This window comes from Haliotis rufescens, unplaced genomic scaffold (assembly GCF_023055435.1).
Source record: "Haliotis rufescens isolate VD_foot unplaced genomic scaffold, xgHalRufe1.0.p SCAF_12, whole genome shotgun sequence".
Lineage (NCBI taxonomy): Eukaryota > Metazoa > Mollusca > Gastropoda > Lepetellida > Haliotidae > Haliotis > Haliotis rufescens.
In genome coordinates, this window is record NW_025963802.1 from 5,908,982 (window position 1) to 5,930,652 (window position 21,671).

Sequence of the window (21,671 nt, forward strand, 5' to 3'; positions counted from 1 at the left end):
AACTGGTGTCAGGTTCTGCCATGTTCAACACATTGACAACAGGTGTCTGGAAATTGCCATGCTCGACACAATGACAGGGGTCTGGTACTGCCATGCTCAACACAATGACAACAGGTGTCTGGTATGCCACACTTAACACAATGACAACAGATGTCTGTACTGCTATGCTTGACACGATGACAACAGGTGTCTGGTACTGTCACGTCCGATGCAATAACAGATGTCTGTACTGCCATGACTTGACACAATGACAGGTGTCAGGTACTGCTATGTCTGATACAATAACAGGTATCTGGTACTGCCATGTCTGACACAATAACAGATGTCTGTACTGCTATGCTTGACACAATGACAGGTGTCAGGTACTGCCACATCCGACACAATAACAGATTTCTGTACTGCCATGCTTGACACAATGATAGGTGTCAGGTACTGCTATGTCTGATACAATAGCAGGTGTTTGGTACTGCCATACCCGACACAATAACAGGTGTCTGGTACTGTCAGGCCCGACACAATAACAGGTGTTTGGTACTGCCAGGCCCGACACAATAACAGGTGTTTGGTACTGCCAGGCCGGACACAATAGGAGATGTTTGGTACTGCCACGTCCGATACAATAACAGGTGTCTGGTACTGCCAGGCCCGACACAATAATAGGTGTCTGGTACCGTCAGGCCTGACACAATAACAGGTGTCTGGTACTGCCAGGCCCGACACAATAACAGGTGTCTGGTACTGCCAGGCCCGACACAATAACAGGTGTCTGGTACTGCCACGTCCGACACAATAACAGGTGTCTGGTACTGCCAGGCCCGACACAATAACAGGTGTCTTGTACTGCCAAGCCAGACACAATAACAGGTGTCTTGTACTGTCAGGCCCGACACAATAACAGGTGTCTGGTACTGCCAGGCCCGACACAATAACAGGTGTCTGGTACTGCCAGGCCCAACACAATAATAGGTGTCTGGTACTGTCAGGCCTGACACAATAACAGGTGTCTGGTACTGCCAGGCCCGACACAATAACAGGTGTCTGGTACTGCCAGGCCCGACACAATAACAGGTGTCTGGTACTGCCACGTCCGACACAATAACAGGTGTCTGGTACTGCCAGGCCCGACACAATAACAGGTGTCTTGTACTGCCAAGCCAGACACAATAACAGGTGTCTTGTACTGTCAGGCCCGACACAATAACAGGTGTCTGGTACTGCCAGGCCCGACACAATAACAGGTGTCTTGTACTGCCAGGCCCGACACAATAACAGGTGTCTGGTACTGCCACGTCCGACACAATAACAGGTGTCTGGTACTGCCAGGCCCGACACAATAACAGGTGTCTGGTACTGCCAGGCCAGACTTGCCCAGCACAGTTTATAACACTGTCTGGTAGAATCTCCCGTTTTCAGAAAGAAATAACTGAGTAGAATCTATTACCAGAAACAGGTGTCTGTGCAAACACTTTCAAAGAATGTTGGTCAACAATTTGACTCTAGTCCTGAAGTCTAAAGGATGAATGCAAGGATGGAGGCTCAATAGCAGTGTGACTGGGTGCGTTTTGTTGTGATTCATGCAATTGTGAAGTGAATCTGGCAAAACAATAAATTCCAGGCCTGAAGGTGTTACTTCATTAATGCAAGCAAGGGACATGCACATTTACACAATAGTTTCGTGAGTGATGGAGTAGGGTTTCATATGGTATTCCTGAATTCCAGCTGTGCCATTTTACTGTGTGAGGTGGGCACAAATAGACACACTGTAGATGTCTACTATGTTCATGAAACCCAGGGGGGTTTGGTGGTGACAGACCAAGGATGGCAGTCAGGGAGTCAAGGATTCGAACCCATGCTTACAGAATCTCACAGATAAGGCCTTTCACTTTTCTATCTGTTGGTTTACAAAAGTGACCGACACAAAAAAATTAAATAAGAAAATAATAAATTTTTTGACAAATGTTTTGATCATTGAGTAAAGCTTATCATTAATTGTGGTTTGGAGGCCAGAACAAGGATCATTTACTACTGATGGCTCCTGATACTACATTAAAGGTCACCATCATACCTGTTGGATGCTTGTTGGTGTTTACAATGATGATGGAATCGGTCAAACCATCAGCAACAAACGCTAACCCCATCCTACCAAATTCAAGCTATACTGAACAAAATGTAGTGAAAATTGAGCCCAAAAATATTCATGATCCCTAACTTTTTTTGTTCAGTATAGTTTGTTTCCTAATAGCAGCAAGTAATTTTTTTAAATGAATTTAGTTTCAACCACCTATATTGAAATTAGGGTCCAACATTTTGTAAAACCAACAAATTAAAAATAAAAGGCCTCAACATGCAGAAGGTGACAATCCTGCTAAGAGGATCTAATAGTTCTATTTTGAAATCCTTACAAAGGAACACACGTGTTTTCAGGGCAGGGGAATATGGCATAACAAATACAGAATCAAGCTGTGTAAAAGAATGTACAAAACACACATCTATTCTACTGTTTATTTCTCAACCGTCCTCATAAACAACATGACATAGACAAGCACGCAGTAAAACAACATAACGGCTGGATCGAGAGCCAGCCAGTCAGCAGCTTCATTCCACAAACATTATGATCTGTATCAATATTGTATGTCTTACATACATACAGAGTTAAAACCACAAGAAATGATATTGAGCATTTAAATTAATTTCTCATATTTAGCAATGGAAACATTTTAAACAGCAATGACTACATGTATTAGTGTATGTGTTGAAAACATTAAGGATCCCAAGATCCTTAACTCTGACTGAAAATATGAAAAGTCTTTGAGACAACGGTATCAGTGCAATAATGTTTTGCAAAAGAATATAATACCATTCTTTATGAAACACAGTGGACTTGAAAATACAGTAATTATTAAGCTTAAATCAATGAGTGTATTTGCCTTAAATAACACTAGATCATAATGAAAAGCAAATTTGAGACAAGATAGACACAATTTTATGGATAACAACTTCTTTAATACTGTAAAAAAGCGACGTTTCGGTATAGATCCTTCTACCGTTGTCAAGCAAGTATAAGGATCAATACCGAAACGTCGCTTTTTTACAGTATTAAAGAAGTTGTTATCCATAAAATTGTGTCTATCTTGTCATCCGCCAACTTCTAAGTAATGCCTATCAAACAAAATTTGAGACATTCAAAAAGATAATGTTTAAGTGAGTTTGGTTAGAGGCCACTTTGAACAGCATTTCAGTTACATCACAGTGTAGAGAAGAGAGGCAATCTGCTTTTGATATATACTACTCAAAAGAAGTTAAAGAACACCTGATTGTTTCATATGACTAAACTTAATCTGTCATGGCGAGACAGATTAACTATAGTATATCAAAGAATCAGGTGTTCTTTAACTTCTTTTGAGCAGCAAATATAATACTTTTTAAATTAAAAACCCTAGTTTATCATTTTGACACCTACTTGATAAGTGTACCAAACCATATTTCCTTTTCTAATATCATGAATACCAGTCGGTAATGCCAAGTTTGATGAAACTAAAGAGCTACTGGTTATGAAGAGATTCTGGTTATGAAGAGATTATGAGGTCATTAAGTCTATTTCTACTTCTGAACTACATAAAGCAGAGACTACTGTCTACTCTATGGAAGGGCATAACAAAACTCTGGATTAACATCTCATTGACTGACGTATTACCATTGCTCCTGTGGTCTACCCTTGTTTCAGTTACCGGTGGCAATGCTCCATATCATTACTTAGGTAACAATAATGTATTCGACGTAATAAGCGCCCAGGGCTCTCTCAAAATTAGAAATAGGGGGCTCTTATTAGAGTATTATTTTGGTGGAAAAAAGAGAGTTGAAAGATAAATTTCGTGGTTGATGCTGACACACTGAATAATTAAGAATGCATATAACACACGAGTGCGTATTATACGTGAATAAATAAGTCTTGTGTATATTGATGAATCGGAAGGAGTGCTAATAGGGATTGTTCACGAGCCAATATCTTAACAAATATTGCCGTGGGCGCTTAATAGAGCGGGCCGCTTATTATGTCGAATACAGTAACTGCAGAGACTAGAAAAAAATTAATCTACAACCACAATATTATTAAAACTATCTCCATCTTATTATTCTAATTGTTTCTTTTATGATATTTATCAAAATTAAATTCTTTGTCAGTGTTGCACTTTGGCATAACATTGGAAAGTTTTTATATATGGAACAATGCATTGACCACAATTGTCAAGTAACAACTTCAACTTATTCTAGGTCAAATTATTGTATTTATGACACATGTATTCTTTCTCTGATAAACAATAAGGCGTCAAGGTGCCAACAATGGCTGTTTGATCAGACTTTTCAAAGCCAAAGTAGTCAAAGTACAATCATTTGTTGAGAAAGAATGTATTCTCAGATGCCATGTTTAATTATATACAGTGGTGTGAAAACAGGAAGGTATGGGATATTTTCAACTTAATATCATAGTTGTCATGGTATCCAGAGAATTGTTTTGGAAATTAAACAAGTCAGGGACTTATCAAGGTATTTTTAGAGACAAAGCTTTGGCCTTAAGTCTGTGGCAAACACAGGTAAAAGTTATCCATTGTTTAAACTCCAAGATAAATCCCCACTATTGTCAGTTTACTAACTGTGTGACCAAACTAAAATAATGAACTCTACCTTTTTTGGCTTGACATGCATGAAGATATGAAATATTTCAAAAACTTTTCAAAGCCAAAGTAGTCAAAGAACAATGATTTGTGTGTGAAAGAATGTATTTTCAGATGCTATGTTTAATTATTTACAGTGGTGCGAAAACAGAAACGTATGGTATGAAATTTATAATTATTCAAAATTCTACTGAACTGAAATGTGACTGAATATACTTGATATTAATTATGTTTTAACATACTTCCATGATATAATGATGCGTGTTGCAACTAGATCTAGAAAGATCTCATTTATAAATATCACAATTGTCTATGGACAGTTATCTCCCCTTGTGGAATGTAAGATTTAAACGGTTGGCAAGGGGAAATACAATTAAACATGAGGAATTCAGTCATATGCATCTTAATTGTTATACAATTATGCTATAAGATACTTAAATACATGAACTTCCCCTACATTCAATCTTGGGTCAAACACGAAAACAATAGTTTGTTAAACCAAAATTTAACTTCATTCAACTATCATTGTATAAAATACTCAAAAGCAGATTGAGTATGTGAGCTGAAATTTTACTCAAATTTGTTTAGGGAACAGAAATGTTTATTTTTGTGTGACTTAGAAATAAAGAACAAAAAATACTGTTGTCATGTGGTTGCACTCAAAGATGTGTCACGTAACCTATCTAGGCCCAACATCAAAAGTGATGCGAAAAAAAACATCCTCCTGGTTTTTGAGGATGTTTCGGACTGTGTTGTCATGGTTTCCATGAGGCTGCAGTGACCAGCCATTACTGATCCGGCAAGATTGTACAAATTCGAAGTAATGTTTGTATCTGATTATAATAAAGGACATCCTTGTTTATCAAGTGTGTTACATGTTGATTCCGATATGAGTGAGTGAGTGAGTGAGTTTGGTTTTACGCCGCTTTTAGCAATATTCCAGCAATATCACGGCGGGGGACACCAGAAATGGGCTTCACACATTGTACCCATGTCGGGAATCGAACCCGGGTCTTCGGCGTGACGAGCGAACGCTTTAACCACTAGGCTACCCGACCGCCCGATTCCGATATGATAAATATCCTGGACACATAGCATCATTTTGAGTATGGCTTAAATGACATGATACTAAAAATGGCCATCAACTCAAATTACACTGTTCTTTCCCTATTAAAATAAGGGTTGATGTCATGAATATGTGAATCGTCGTGTTGGGTGATGTGTCAGATACAGTGGGGAACATTGGGAGCATAAGGATTTCCATCCATTGAAAAAGTAAAAAAGTTAAAAGTAATTTCCTGACAGACTACTCTACCGTAATTATATCATGGTTCTTTTTCATAGGCCGCACAGACAAATTCTTGTTCTGTTGAGTTGTTTTGATTGGTTGTCGATTTGAAGCGATTTGTTGAGAAATTCTGTGTTAGAGTTAAGAGAGTGTGAGTGAGTTTGACTCAACGCCGCATTTAACAGTATTCCAGTTATATCACTGCGTGTCAGCTTAATGTGGGAGGAAAGCAAAGTGATGCAGGTCTTCGACTTTTCCACCTTGGTGAAACCCATGAATGCAGGTATGGTGCTGACAAACCTGGAAACATGATCGGGACGAACCGTGATTCAAACCCACGGTCTGCACTGCGAATTGCAGCACTTCAGACTACTCGGCCCAGCATGCCCGATCTTGTTCTGTGTAGTCTTTTTGATTGGTTGTTGATTTCAAGCTCACAAGCGTGTAAAATTCTGTGTTGTGATAAGAGAGATGAAGATGGAGACATCAGTTCTGAGGTGAAGCTATGGAGGCAAATGTGTCCAGGATATTTATCCAAACGTGAAATGCACTAAATATTAGATGTACGGGGTCAGAAACAAACACCAAGTGATAACTGTCCCAAGGCTCTATACATGCAGCATCAGACATAAAACATTTATTAAATGCCAATCATGCGAAACAGTGGTTATCCACACTGAAGATCATCCAATGAATGATTGAGTTTGGTTTAATGCCGATGTAAACAGTATTTCAGTTATATCACGGCGTGCCAGACAGATGGTGCATGACATAGATGTTGACCAGTTTGGGTGAATCCGACAAGCAGGTGTGAGTTGAAAAGATTTTAGTTGATCTGTGAGGAAAGCCCTAAGTGATGCAGGTCTGACGTTTACCACTTTGGTGAAACCCACATGCACAGGTATGGTGCTGACAAACCTAGAAACAAAATCCGGCAAACCAGGATTCAAACCCGCAATCATAGGATTCTTGGCATATTCAAGGGACGCAACTCTCCATAGTGAATTGCAGCTCCTCAAATGGCATATTCAAGGGACGCAACTCTCCACAGTGAATTGCAGCTCCTCAAATGGTATATTCAAGGGACGCAACTCTCCACAGTGAATTGCGGCTCCTTAAATGGCATAATCAAGGGACGCAACTCTCCATGGTGAATTGCAGCTCCTCAAATGGCATATTCAAGGGACGCAACTCTCCATAGTGAATTGCAGCTCCTCAAATGGCATATTCAAGGGACGCAACTCTCCACAGTGAATTGCAGCTCCTCAAATAGCATATTCAAGGGACACAACTCTCCAGTGAACTGCAGCTCCTCAAATGGCATATTCAAGGGACACAATTCTCCACATTGAGTTGCAGCTCCTCAAATGGCATATTCAAGGGACGCAACTCTCCAGCGAACTGCAGATCCTCAAATGGCATTTTCAAGGGACGCAACTCTCCACAGTGAATTGTGGTGCCTTGTGGTGCCTTAAATGGCTGGAGTATGCGTGCATACTCCAGCCAGGAGTAAGGTGCTGACAGACCATGATTATAATAGGCCTAAGTTTTGGATTAGATACCAGCACCATGGGAATCCTCACAGCTAAGGGACACAACTCTGCACAGTGAATGTCAAGGCCTCGACCCACTGTGCTTCCCAGGATTAATAATGAAACGCTCACATTATCTAATACATGTAAAAACAACAAGTACATGCAAAAAAGGCCATGTTACTCCATATCCATAATAAAACATGTACATGTATTGTACACTAATAAAACTAATGCATCACTAGTAAAACAATATATGGCTATGACCCCATAAAGAGGTTTAACATAAAAAAGTAGATAAACATCAATACAAACAGATTAGGATTAAGCCAGGCCAAATTCTTTCTTCATTTTAATAACAAGCAAGCTTAAATTATTTCTTAACATGAAATAATATCAAAAAAATATTTTCAACCATATTTTACAGCATTGTTTCACATCATATCCAGAAAATTGTTATGGAAAGTAAACAAGACAGGGACATTTTCAGAGACCAAACTTTGGCCTTAAGTCTGTAGCAAACAATGGTAAAGTTTTTCAATGTTTCTAAAGCAGTAAGTTTAAACTCCTAGATAAATTCATGCTATTGTCAGTTAACTTACTGCGTCCAAACTAAATGATGAACTCTTCCTTTTTTGGCTTGACACTGACATAGGATATGGTGTCCTTGAAAAAAGCTTTGACAAAGATTTGTTTACCTCCTGTATCTTGTTATATAAGTGACTGTAAATATTAAAACAAGAAATATGATTGGTCTGGCTTCAATATCATATACAACACATGACATAAGAGGTGGGACCACATGTGGACAAAGTGATTTAAAAGAGTGTTAAGTCTGGATGTGTTCAATCTGTTGTAAAATTGTAATGATTTTTCCGTGGTGTCTGGTGTCACAAATGGATAAATAAGCTCCAAAAACTCTTATAGTATTTTTGTCTTGAACAATGTATCAAATGTTAGGCCTTTTTGCATCCTGTTGAGGTTGTGAGACACTATTTCCATGTTAAAATGACAAAAACGGAAACTGCTCCAATCTTTGAGTAGAGACTGGGCTTACACACTGATCCTTCAAATATTGTCCCACCTCATGTTAGTATGGAATGTTTCAGTACAAGTCCAGAGTTAGTAAGTGGAATGAAGTGCACACATCCTGTACAGGTTAAAATAAAATGACAAAATATTATGCAAGAGCATCAATGGAGTGCACAAAATAAAACCGTGGCATTGTACACCAACCAGCACCAGTACATGTAGCAGGAACCAGAAGGCTCATCCCCATCCCCTTCCATCTTCCCTACACTTAACCCTGATACTGTAAACACACAAACATACACTGCCAAACTTGCTCAAAGGGGAACCAAATTATTTTCATTTTTTGGAACTCATTAAATGAGTGAGTTGGGTCTTAAGCCGCTTTTAACAGTATTCCAGTGTCAGCTTAATGTGGGAGGAAAGCCCGAAGTGATGCAGATCTCAGATGTTTACCACTTCGGTGAAACCCACGAGCACGGGTATGGTGCTGACAAACCTAGAAACATAATCGGGGCGAACCAGGATTTGTTCCCACAATCATAGGTTTCTGGTGTGCCCAAGGGACGCAACTCTGCCCAGTGAATTGCGGCGCCTTAGACGACCTGTCCTCCCGTGCCCTGGAAATGATTAAACTAGCGTAACATCTCATAATGAACGTGTATGGAGGTTTGGGGACAAGGTATTGAGAACAATAACAGGTATTATCCAACACCAGGAGATATTGCTTTTGTGTGAGATTAAAGAATATCTTAGAGGTGATATGGCTTTCTGATCACCATTGGTCATTTCGTAAAAGCATTTATGGCGTAAATTGTAAAATCTGACAAATGATTCTATTTTAGATGATATTTTACTTTATTTTCATTCATTTCCTTCTAAAGTGACATACCGTATTTGATGTAATAAGCGCCCAGGGCGCTTTCAAAATTAGAAAAAGGGGGCTCTTATTAGAATATTATTTTGGTGAAAAAGAAACAGAGATGAAAGATAAACTTTGTGCTTTATGCTGACAGCCTGAAATGTTTATATACGACAGATATATTTTTCGAGAATTTGATTGCCCATAACTAAGGGTGCATATAACACACGAGTGCATATTATATGCGCATAAATAAGTCTTTTGTACATTGATCAATTGAAAGGGGTGCTAATTGGGATTGTTCACTAGCCAATATATTAGCAAATATGGCCGTGGCGCTTATTACGTCAAATACGGTAAATAAATCCTGTCCTCTTTGGCTAGTGAGGATGGCAGTGAGTACAAAGTCAATATGTTCCGTTGCTGTGACGTCATGGTGTAGTGACATTAGGATGGGATGTCAGCTTTCAAATTTGACGTCATACAGAAAAAAACTGATTTTCCTAACAGATTATTGAGAAATTTATGTTCTTTCACGAGAGAAAGATCATTTGCAAACCTCAGCATTTTGCTACTTAAATCAGCTTGTGTTATACATTTGATATAAATCCTATATTTATCCTATTTTACAAAGTGTGCAGCAAAGAAGTTGTAAGTATTGGGTATTTTGATGAAGGAAAACGAAGGCATAAAGAATGCAGTGTTTACTAATGTGTGAGAAGGGCTTTATACCACTTTCAACAGTACTCCAGCTTGATGGAGGAAAAGTGATGTAGCCATTGGTAAGGTGCTGACCAATCTAGAAACATAACCATGTGATCATTGCTTTCTGTCTGAAGGACGGAAGTCTGACTTAATGCCACATTAAACAGTATTCCTGTTACACCACGGCATGTCAGCTTGCGAGAGGAAAGCCTAAAGTGATGCAGGTCTCAGACATTCAACCTAGAATCAAATGTAGGGCAAGCCTGGATTTGAACCCACGAACCTAGGTTTTCTGGCATGCCTAAGGGAAGCAACTCTGCACAGCAAATTGCAAGAGTCTTGAAACATGGTTTCCCCATGTTCGCTGTTTGTCAGTATGCATATATTGCTGCCTGAATATGGTACATCTGGGTGTGGCTGCAGACATGGTTTATATAATATACCTGACAATGTATGTATATGTGTTTGTGTCTAGGTATCTATGCATCTGTGTCTATTTTAATATGTTTCTGTGTATATGCACATATTCATAAAGATGTAATTATATATGACTATATCAGAAAGACTCCCATTATTGAACGCAGAACGAGAGAAATTATGACAATTGAGAAATGCCCACGAGTGAGTATTGTTTTACGCTCCTTTTAGCAATATTCCAGCAATATCACGGCAAGGGACACTAGAAAATGGGCTACACACATTGTACCCATATTGGGAATTGAAACCCAGGTCTTCGGCATGATGAGCCCACGCTTTAACCACTAAGCTAGACCACCGCCCGAAATGCCCAAGACATGGAATGCTGTATGTTTGATACTTTGCTCAAGTGTTTTCATCCTACTTTGTCAAATTTTAATGTAAATCGAAGAGCAACCTTGCTTAGCCTAAAATAACACCTTACTTCTTACTGTGAAAGATGAAATATAGACTTGTTCTGGTCTCTCCAGGCCAAGGTTTTGGTAAACCATAAATTCCATACAAAAATAAATAAAACAGAAAAAGAATAAACTTGCAGTGTTCCACTATTAGACCACACTTCTTTAATATAAAGTTAACAGATTTATTCCAGCTTTTCCACACAAGGTCAGTCAAAATAAACATAAAAATAAATAGCAATGTCAATCATTTATTTATATGAAAATCGTTCTGCTGTGGAGTTAAAAACTGCAGCTGGCTTCTTGAATCACTGATAGTGATGTAGACATGGAACTTATAAATAACATTTTATATTGAGGGTCTATAGTACTAGCGGGAGACATATAAAAAAATAATTATTTTTATGTTTAATTTGTTTCTTTTCCGGCTGCTTTTCAGGAGGGATAGCAGGTCCATGAAACAAAAAATAAAAAATATGTGGCTTTACTGATCGGATAATATTAAAAAAACAACTTAATACTTCTTATCACAGTGGGGAACACCAAGAATGGTCTTCACAAAATATAACTGGACACTAAGCTCAACAATGGCTTTGATGGCATACCACAATCTGTAGACTTGCTGACACTAAAACCTGCTCTTTATATTACAAAATGATTTATCTTCTATGATGGACGATACATAGACCCTGCAAATGTCCTCGCAAGAGATCATCCAACTTTCCTCCTATTATCTCTAAGAAAAGCATTGCTAATTCTTCGAAGACTTATTTAAAATTAAAAATAAAAAAATAATTGAAATCAATTTGGATTCACCTCAGCAAAAAAGGTAGACAACTCTGACCATGATGATTGAAGGAAAATGTTGTGAGTGAGTGAGTGAGTTGGGTTTAACACCGCTTTTTTAACATTATTCCAGTTATATCACGGCGTGTCAGCTTAATGTCGGAGGAAAGCCCGAAGTGATGCAGGTCTTAGACGTTTACCACTTCGGTGAAACCCACGAGCACGGGTATGGTGCTGACAAACCTAGAAACATAATAGGGGTGAACCGGGATTCGAACCCACAATCCTAGGTTTCTGGCGTGTCCAGGGGACGCAACTCTGCACAGCGAATCGCGGCGCCTTAGACGAATGGGCCACCCGTGCCCCCGGAAAATGTTGTGAACATCCTGTGTTTGATGGGATGACAAGTCATTCTATGATCAGAATACTGTACGAACTGATAATATCTCTTTTCTTATATTGTATCCTATATTGTAGAATGGTGTAAAAATCTATGTGCAGCAAGAAAAAGTTGACAAAGATTTGAGTTGAGTAAACCCTATATCCACAATGGACTACTCATGTTTTGTCCCGATTCTGATTTCTCGATTTTTCCATCTCATTATTTCCACATATTCTTCAATAAGATAAATAAGGTTTCAGATATTGCAAAATGTATGCATTTGTACTGCTAATGTCATATTTCTGTTACATATAGCATGCCATGACACGGACACAATATCGTCACACAGGGATATCACTCATAAAATTGTATAAGGAAAAAACATGGACTGTTTGATGCAATCACAAAAAAGCATTTTTTATTAATTTGGTGGGAAGAAACATACTGAAACTGGTATCACATTGGGTGGATGGATGAGTGAGTGTTTAACACCGCTTTTAACAGTATTCCAGTTATATCACGGCGTGTCAGCTTAATGTGGGAGGAAAGCCCCAAGTGATGCAGGTCTCAGACATTTACCACCATGAGCACGGGTAAGCTGCTGACAAACCTGGAAAAATAATCAGGGCGAACCGGGATTGGAACCCACAATCATAGGTTTCTGGCGTGCCCAAGGGACGCAACTCTGCACAGCGAATCGCGGCGCCTTAGACGACTGGGCCACCCGTGCCCCCTTTTGTGTGGTGATGTTGTGTAATCTTCTCTTTGTAACTCAATGAGCTTCCTGGGTGCTATTATGGAACATCTATTTTTGAGTAATTTTTCAATGTTGATATGTGATTTTCGATGTTTATGAATTGCTTTGATGTTAAATCTCGTGGTTTAATCATATAAGCCGTACATTCATTTAGCTTTATCCTCCAGCCTTTTAAATAACCACACTGTGGCACCCTCCTTATTACAGCATCAAACAAACATGGTCGATACGTATCAAGTAGAATGCATGTGTTTGTTTCAATGCCGCACTTAGCAGTATTACAGTATATATTACGGCAGCCTGTATATAACTGTATCTGGGCCAGGCAAACCAGCGGTTGATAGTATGAGCAGTGGTCCCTGATGGGAACAACAGCACACAATCAGCCCCTCACAAACAGCTTATCACCAGATTAATAATTTGATGTTCTCTTACGAGCTGCATGAGCTGCTAGGGACCTTTCTCACCCAGAATCTACAAGACAACCTTAAAAGGGCCTCTCTACAACTACCAGTGCACACATTAACAGTGGGGGCACTGATGGTTTAAGAGGTTCTGTATGGACAAAAAGCGTGCTTCTTTCTTTCACAATTTTTGTATGTTATTCCAATCATATCAATATTATTCAAACATTGGAACAAGTTTTCAAACAAAAAACCCTCTATATTTCTTTTATGAATTGTAATTGAACCCCTAAATACTAACACTTTTGAGCTTCTATTTATTGCGATCATAATATCTCATGTCGTGATGAATGTATTTTGGTTGACACAACTAATTCCTTTGACAAAACATCTGTTTTCTGTATCTATCACATTCCCGCTTATGAATAAAACAAGATGAAAATATACATAAAAGACACTTCAACCTTTGATACGATCCCCATACAACAATGATACAAGATCCCCATACAATACATGATACAATGATTCATACATGTGAGACACACCAGGACGAGAGCATGCGGTTGTAACAACAATGGCTCATCTCCAGTCTTTGGGGTTAAAAGGTCAAATGCAAAACAAGATCGGTGCATGAAACTAGTTGTCAGTCCATCAACACAAATTGACATCCAAGGCATGCAATGTTGTTGTGTCATACCCACACTTCCTTGGGGTAAGTCTTGCCACAGATGTCATCTTCTAGTGTTTGGTGGGTTTCTGTATCTTGCATAGACTGAAAGGGATATAACATGTATTATTCAATACAAGGTGAGGTGAAATGGGGAATAGTGAGTGAGTTGGGTTTAACGCCGCTTTTAACAGTATTCCAGTTACATCACGGCGTGTCAGCTTAGTGTGGGAGGTAAGTCGAAGTGATGCAGGTCTCAGACGTTTACCACTTTGGTGAACCCACGAACATGGGTATGGTGCTGACAAACCTAGAAACATAATCGGGGCGAACCGGGATTCGAGCCCAGAATCATAGGTTTCTGGCGTGCCCAAGGGACGCAACTCTGCACAGTGAATCACGGCGCCTCAGACGACTGGGCCACCCATGCCCCCCGAAATGGGGAATAACATCACGTCCAAGATTATTGCACTTATATAGCAACATGCGTGTGTGTGTGTGTGTGTGTGTGTGTGTGTGTGTGTGGCTGCTTGGTATGACATGGCCGGGGATTGAACCTCTGACCTTCCGCTCTCCGGGCGGATGCCCTACCACTAGGCCACGGAGACGGTCTTATCCAATACAAGGAGATATCGCATGCATGAGATTAAAGAATATCTTTGAGGTCAACCAGCTTTCTTGATCACCCATTGGTCATTATAGAAAAGCATTTATGGCTTAAAATTTGAAATCTGACACAAATAATTCTATTTTAGACGATATTTTACTATATACCGGGATTGTTGTTAAATCAGCATTATGTGGGAGTAAAGTGATGGTTTGGTGATGCTGTCTGTCAACTCAATAGTACATTATAAAGAGACCGAGTCAGTGTTGTCACCTTTCGTTCTTCCATCTTTCGACTCCGGAGCAGCGAACGAATGGCATCAATCCAGCTGAGCATTTCGTCGGGTGTATCACACTGTAGAACATAGGAGAACACAGACATTACCAATAGGGCTGCAACGAATACACTATAAGGCGAATACAATTCGTATAATGAATATAGGGTAACGAATACGAATACGAATATTTATTCACGAATACAATAACAAGTCAGCAGTTGATGTATTATTTATTATATTCAGTGAAACAATAACAAAATAAATTATTTGACATGGCTTGTAAATTATTAATTTATTATACATGAATATACTTCACTTATCCAGGTACTAGAGTCTGCTCAAATGCAACAATGACCAGTGACTAAAATACTGTCACTCAAGAAATCTATGCATATAATATGTTCTTATGGATATTTTAAGGGTCAGAGTATGTAAATGCACATGACTGCATATTCCTGAAAATTCGATTCTAGTGACCGCGAATAACAAATTCAATTCATGAATGGATACGGTTCGATTCACCGAATACGCGAGTGAATCGTAACAGCCCTTATTACTAACACTCAAGAAATCGAGATTATCCATGATTCAGATGTATTTTTACTGGGATGTCCTAAGATCTGATTTTAACGAGATTGAATCTGTAATCTGGGGCACAGTAACACACAATCAGTCAGGTCGGCCACTGTGGACAACAAATCCTCACTGGTCGCTCGTACTCCAAAGCCAGGCACAGGTGACCTACTCTACTATGAACCCATTGTGAGTCAAGGCTCTAGGCCTGGAGGCTGACGGCATTAAGACTTACTTACTTGTACATAAAATATCCGTTTTGATGTGATGAGTTCAAATAAATTATCCCTGTTTACATGAGCACTGAAACAAGAAAGAGAACAGTTATACATTCAGACCAAGTAGACAGTTCTATCACATATTGATAACAACATGGCCAGATAAGAGGAGTGATATATCACCCTCTCACTGAAGCCTATGTCCCACCAGATTCTGTAGCAAATATATCACAGAACAACATAGCAAGTTCAAAAAAATATATAACAAAATGTCATATTCAGTGTTGAATCATGAAATAATCAGATGAAATGAAAATATTTCCCCTACACAAGGTGGTTTAAGGGTTACGGAGCTTAATTGTCACAAGGGAGGCAACTCTTGGGAGCTTAACATCCCTTGACTCCTGTGGCCCAAGTTCCCCCATAAGTTTTGATCAAGCGTCAGTTCTGAGTAAATATGTACAGGCTTTTGAGTATGGCAGGCCTACATACAATATGTTCATGTTCACTGTCACAATGACATGTATTTGAAATTATCCAAAGAAATTATTTTGCTTTTTTGAAAACAATGAGTGTGATATGGATTAAACGTGGCTTTGACTTCAGTTACATCACTGAATATTGGTTTAATTCTTGAGGAAAGATGAAACTTATGCAGTTCACAGCTCTTCACCACTGGTGAACTGAGTATCAAAACAGAGAGGTCTTGTATGTGCCAAGGGCAATTACATTGAGTTGTATTGACACAAACCTCTTGGTCACTTCTGGTGTTTTTTGAAAACAGAATTTCCTGAAGTCTTTCCTGAATTAAATAATTATCTCTTGCATCTGAAACTGTCTTACCCTGATGATTGTCTGGCTTCTAAAATTTCAGACACTGGAACTGTACGAATCGGGCTTTTGTCCTGAAAACAGAAACATGGAATGTGCAACAGAAGAAGAGTTTAACATAATTCCCGACACTGTATAAAGCCATCCAACTGTAGGGTACTGCAGGTCAGGCCCCTTGTTTGATTACTGTAAATCTGGAAATCAATGCGTCTCCAATATTAATACGACTGCTGACCCCTAGCCAAAAATGCGACTCAATATCAATGCGACTCCCCCCACCCATCCCAAGTGGAATGATACACATCCTTACCTTAATCCAATCAAACAGCAAACAGCACCGCTTATTAGCACTGAGTAGAGCAGTTCCGTAAATACAATAAACAGTGTTTTCCTAAAAGCAACATACTGTTTATATGTTTACTCTGTTGACTGGCATTAAGGAAGTACAAAGCCTATAAAATAATTGAACCAACAGTTCACTGATTTGTTTGCGGAGAAGGTGTCAACAAGCTTGACACGAGGATGTAGAACTCTTGACCCTAGCAGAAGAGAAGTTTCCAATGTTAACCAATTTATGAAAAAAAAGTCAAGTGTTACGACAGAGTGACTATATTCTAAACACAATATGCTGCACATGATTTCCAAACTTTACACGCTAATCCTGCCAGAGACAAATGGTGCATCTCGAGTCATGGATCTTTGACGTCACATGTGATGCGTTCATGAGCATCGGTTCACACAACATACCAGTATGTTGTCTAATATCTCTTGAATAGGAGTAAGTCTTAACAAATATGCATGGTATTCGCGTTTCTTTTGACATGAATTGTATAGAAATATCACTATGTTCATAGAGTGACTGCATCTTGTGATTAGATCACATCAACATATTACTTCATCTTTGTCAATGAAGTCCTCACCTGTTCATTCCTATAATAGCTAAATCCATTTTCATGGAGAAGGAAAAAACGTCTTTTCCAACTTTTTCTCTGGAACAACAAATAAGACTTGTCAGTTCATAGTATTTCACTTTTGTAGACACTTTAACCACATATCATTAGAGCAGAGGACATGTTTTTTTAAGGAAAATGGCCAGATCATTTCTGATGGTTGAAAAAGGCAAGAAATTTGGATTGCCGACTATGGTGAAATATGAATGCCAAAATGAGCATCGAATTATAATCACTGAATAATCCCAATTTATGGTGTTTTTTTGTTTACATGTCGGTGGAAAAACAACAAAGAGTGATTTTCTTATTTTTCCTCCAATCCTACAAATAAAAAATAATCGGCAAACCCAAATGGGTCCTAAATGGGGACTACAGCAGATGAAGCTACTTACAACTGCCCCCTGCTTGACCCCGTACCCTGCCTTCAGCGACGTGCTCCCCCTTGAGGAAGTTGTCCGAGGGGCCTCACCGAGGGTACGACAAAGCGAGTTGGAAGGGGAGACACGTCCGGAGGAGGAGGACCGACTCGTGGACTCCTCATCCTCACTACTGCTCTCACCAGACACATCCTCGCCAGTCTGGGGAACAAACATCACCATGGATACAGTTGTACTAATCAATGAACAGAACCTAATGACAAGACACGTAATTCGAACAGACCTGTCAACCCTCCCGCATTTTGCGGGAGACTCCCGCAATTTGATGAAATCTCCCAGTCTCCCGCAAGATGGACTATTTCTCCCGCAAAACAGAATTCTTCATTATTTAAAAAAATCGCCTCATTGTCCCGTGAGTGAAAACAATGAACGGGAAGTTTGCGTCCTGATCTGTCCGGTAGGCTCCCGGATTAGCGACCCTTATCACAGCCACCCGCAGGGGGACCCAGATGGGCCTTTGTCCAGTAAATTCATATGGTGAACGATTGAACAATGTAAACTGTTAAGAAAACTCGGATAGTCCTAACAGGTGCCTGAAGGGTTGAACTTGAAATGAAAAATCAGCCAAGTATTCATCACTTCATGAAATGAACTGTTGTCTTCATGTTCTTAGCGTGTTTATTCTTCCATAATTTAAGAACGTAGATACATATGGCCGGTCCAGTTATACATGACTTTATTGGTTATCAGATTTGTCAGAAACTTTGTTAAAACATCAACATACCTCAAAGTTACGTCAATGAACTCTTGGAAATGAAAACAAAATATGTCCTGCAAGCGCCGTCTTCAGAAACAACACTATGCGTGATTGGTTGATTCGGTAGTCGAAATAACAATGAGTTACACGATCAGGCTTCCTCACAGCAGGATTTCAAAGTCAAAGTTTAACGTGAAACTTACAAATTTCCTTTTGACTGACATCGTGACTTGTGTGCACAGAAAATATCAAAACAGAACTTTATCAAATTTTGCGAGAATGTATCATGTGATTATTTTACACGATTTGATTGGCTAATAGTTTGCTTGCGTCCCAGATCTGCAATCTAATTTGCATACAACAGTACTAGTCAACCAATGAGATTAATACACGTCAAGATCAGAAAGGTCAACAACGACAACGAGACTCATTTCATTCATAAATTGTAGTAAAACGTAATAGTACTTCCAAATATGGCATACATTTCTTGGAATGGAATAACGTGAACATTTCTAGGAAATTTAAGAAGCAAAGTAATGGGACTGTCAACAGACTACCGCAGACAGAAAAAAACCAGTATATCTTATTGAAACTAAGGGCGATGATGTTGCGTCAGGATAAATGCATTTGATATTTCTTTGGCGAATTTTGTAACCAACATCGCGCCAAATACTCAGAAAACCTGCATCGTAACGAAGCCTGACAACTGGTCGGATTGAACACGTCGTCAACTGGTCAAGCTACTGATTGTGAAATTTCAATATCTGTTTGCGTTTATCTGAGATGATCTTTGAACGAAAGTTATATGGGTAGATTGTGCTGGGTTTATTTTTGGAGGAGGAAAATGCAAACGGAAATTAAGCAAGCTGTACGTATAAGAAACTTATTGATTATTTATTGTTTCAAAATATTTGGTTTTCTTTGTAACATTATTAAAAATAAAAGTTGGAAATTATCTTATCTTCACTATCTTAAAAATCTCCCCCTTTGGAGGCAAATCTCCCCCATTTTGAAGTCAAATCTCCCACATTGTCATGATGAGGGGTTGACAGGTCTGAATTCGAACAAAATCGGATCTGATCAGATTGATAAGCTGCACTGGCAAATAAGTTTACTCTTTACATATGGGCCACCAACAACAAAAACCCCGAAAAAATTAGTTACTTGGCAAATTTCTGTTTTGGTTGATGAATGGATATATAAATGGTATAGAATGCCTTTACTAAGCATCTCCCATGAACAGTGAACAGACACATTAACATATTGGGAACCTCAGGAGATATATTTGTAGCCTGATGTGGTCAAATGTGCCTTATAATAAACCTTCAGGTCTATTGTTTGATAGGCATTACTTAGAAGTTGACGGATGACAAAGTAGACACAATTTATTGATAACAACTTATTTATTTACTGTAAAGGCGATGTTTCGGTATAGATCTTTATACCATTGTCAAGCAAGACTCTATGTTAGTTTGTCTTCCCCAAAGTCTATAGTATACAGATTCCTACAGGTAACACACGAGAACACATTCAGTGGCTGGGAGGTGAAATATGTAAGGGAGACAACTCCTGTGGCACTACTGACCTGCACTGGCATCTTACACACCACACCGCCAGCGATCTCGGTCACATAGGACTTCTGACTTAGGTCGCGTGCCTGCCATTCTGTTGTGCGCAGGTTCTTGACTGCATCATCCTGAGGGACCTGTCGGTGAACAGGTGATATAGTCACTCACCGAACACTGGTGAAAGCGAAGTTGACACAAGACAAGCAGACATTGACTCTCATCTGCCATTCATCATTAGAACTGCTCAATCTTGATGAAATTTATGAACATGAAACAATCTGAGTGTGAGTGAGTGTTTGTCATTTAACGCTGCACTCAGCAATATTCCAGCTCTATGACAGCAGTCTGTAACTAATACAGTCCAGACCAGACAATCCAGTGATTGACATCATCAGCATCGATCCATACAATTGGGTAATCAACCAAGTCAGCGAGCCTGACCACCCAATCCCATAAGTCGCCTCTTACGGCAAGCATACTCGCCTTTTCGGCAAGCAGGGGTTGCTGAAGACCTATTCTACTCTGGATCTTCACGGGAATGAACATTCTGAACATCGTAAGGTTTAGTTAGTTTCTCTGAGAATTAATAAACTGGTATTATGATCCTTTACCACTCTAAAATATTGTCAGACATTTGGTGCAATGGCTGTTGACAAAACATAATGTGTTGACTGGGCTTTTTGTTATTTTGTTGAGCAGAAAAAAACCTACAAATAATAGCATTTGTCCATGCCGAAAAGAAAAGGATATCTACCACAATCAAATAGCCTAAAATGATAATTAAAATGTGTTTATCTTTCTCATCTTTATCCCAAATGTTCAACGTTCATAGATTGTACACCTTGAAGATAAAAGTATTAACTGAGAGCCATCATAAATGACAAATCTTTCATAAAAAAATTATCTGCATGCAGATCTGGACTGTGGACAGTGCTACATGAAGTTGTCTACTCTGAGATAGATACATGATTAAACATATCAACCTCAAATATCACAGTTCAAATACCGCATAGGACTCAACCTAAAAAAATACTAGAACCTGTACTTTACTGTGAGTGAGTGAGTGAGTGAGTGGGTGGGTTTTGGGTGGGTGAGTGAGTGAGTGAGTGAGTGAGTAAGTGAGTGAGTGAGTGAGAGCAATATCACGGCGGGGACACCAGAAATAGGCTTCACACATTGTACCCATGTCAGGAATCGAACCCGGGTCTTCGGCGTGACGAGCGAACGCTTTAACGACTGGGCTACCCGACCGCCCCACTTTACTAAGAGAGTGTTGTCCCAAATATAACATTTGCTACATTTGATCACTTTCTAAATGGCATTATTTGTTCAAATATCACCTATGTACACCAACCAACAAACAAACAAAACACCAGCCTAACAAAAGATAGGGATTTTTGAATGAGACAGAATTCCTTTATTGTCACTGCTTTGTTGTCTTTTCATTTCCAACAACAATTACACTTTTGTATAAATCCACCCCACTCCTAATATCCAATGGTGAATCCCTAATCTGGTCCCAACTACCCAGGTGTCTTTATCCTTTGAGAACA

At 39.2% G+C, this 21,671-nt stretch overlaps 1 protein-coding gene across 4 annotated transcripts in view; it reads right to left on the reverse strand.

Annotated features, from left to right (window-relative positions):
• LOC124141252 (pleckstrin homology domain-containing family A member 1-like) overlaps positions 1 to 21,671 on the reverse strand; it is an 87,866-nt gene that overhangs the window by 5,838 nt on the left and 60,357 nt on the right. For all 4 annotated transcript variants that reach the window (XR_007220102.1, XR_007220104.1, XR_007220103.1 and 1 more), the window contains exons 6-12: positions 20,136 to 20,255; positions 17,809 to 17,994; positions 17,387 to 17,455; positions 16,479 to 16,540; positions 15,657 to 15,720; positions 14,841 to 14,921; positions 13,991 to 14,065 (exon numbers count right to left, since the gene is read on the reverse strand). Coding sequence is in view for 1 of the 4 variants with exons in the window: in XM_046509215.2 (XP_046365171.1) it covers positions 13,991 to 14,065; positions 14,841 to 14,921; positions 15,657 to 15,720; positions 16,479 to 16,540; positions 17,387 to 17,455; positions 17,809 to 17,994; positions 20,136 to 20,255 (657 nt within the window). In the remaining 3 variants the exon portion in view is untranslated. The remainder of the gene's footprint in view (positions 1 to 13,990; positions 14,066 to 14,840; positions 14,922 to 15,656; positions 15,721 to 16,478; positions 16,541 to 17,386; positions 17,456 to 17,808; positions 17,995 to 20,135; positions 20,256 to 21,671) is intronic.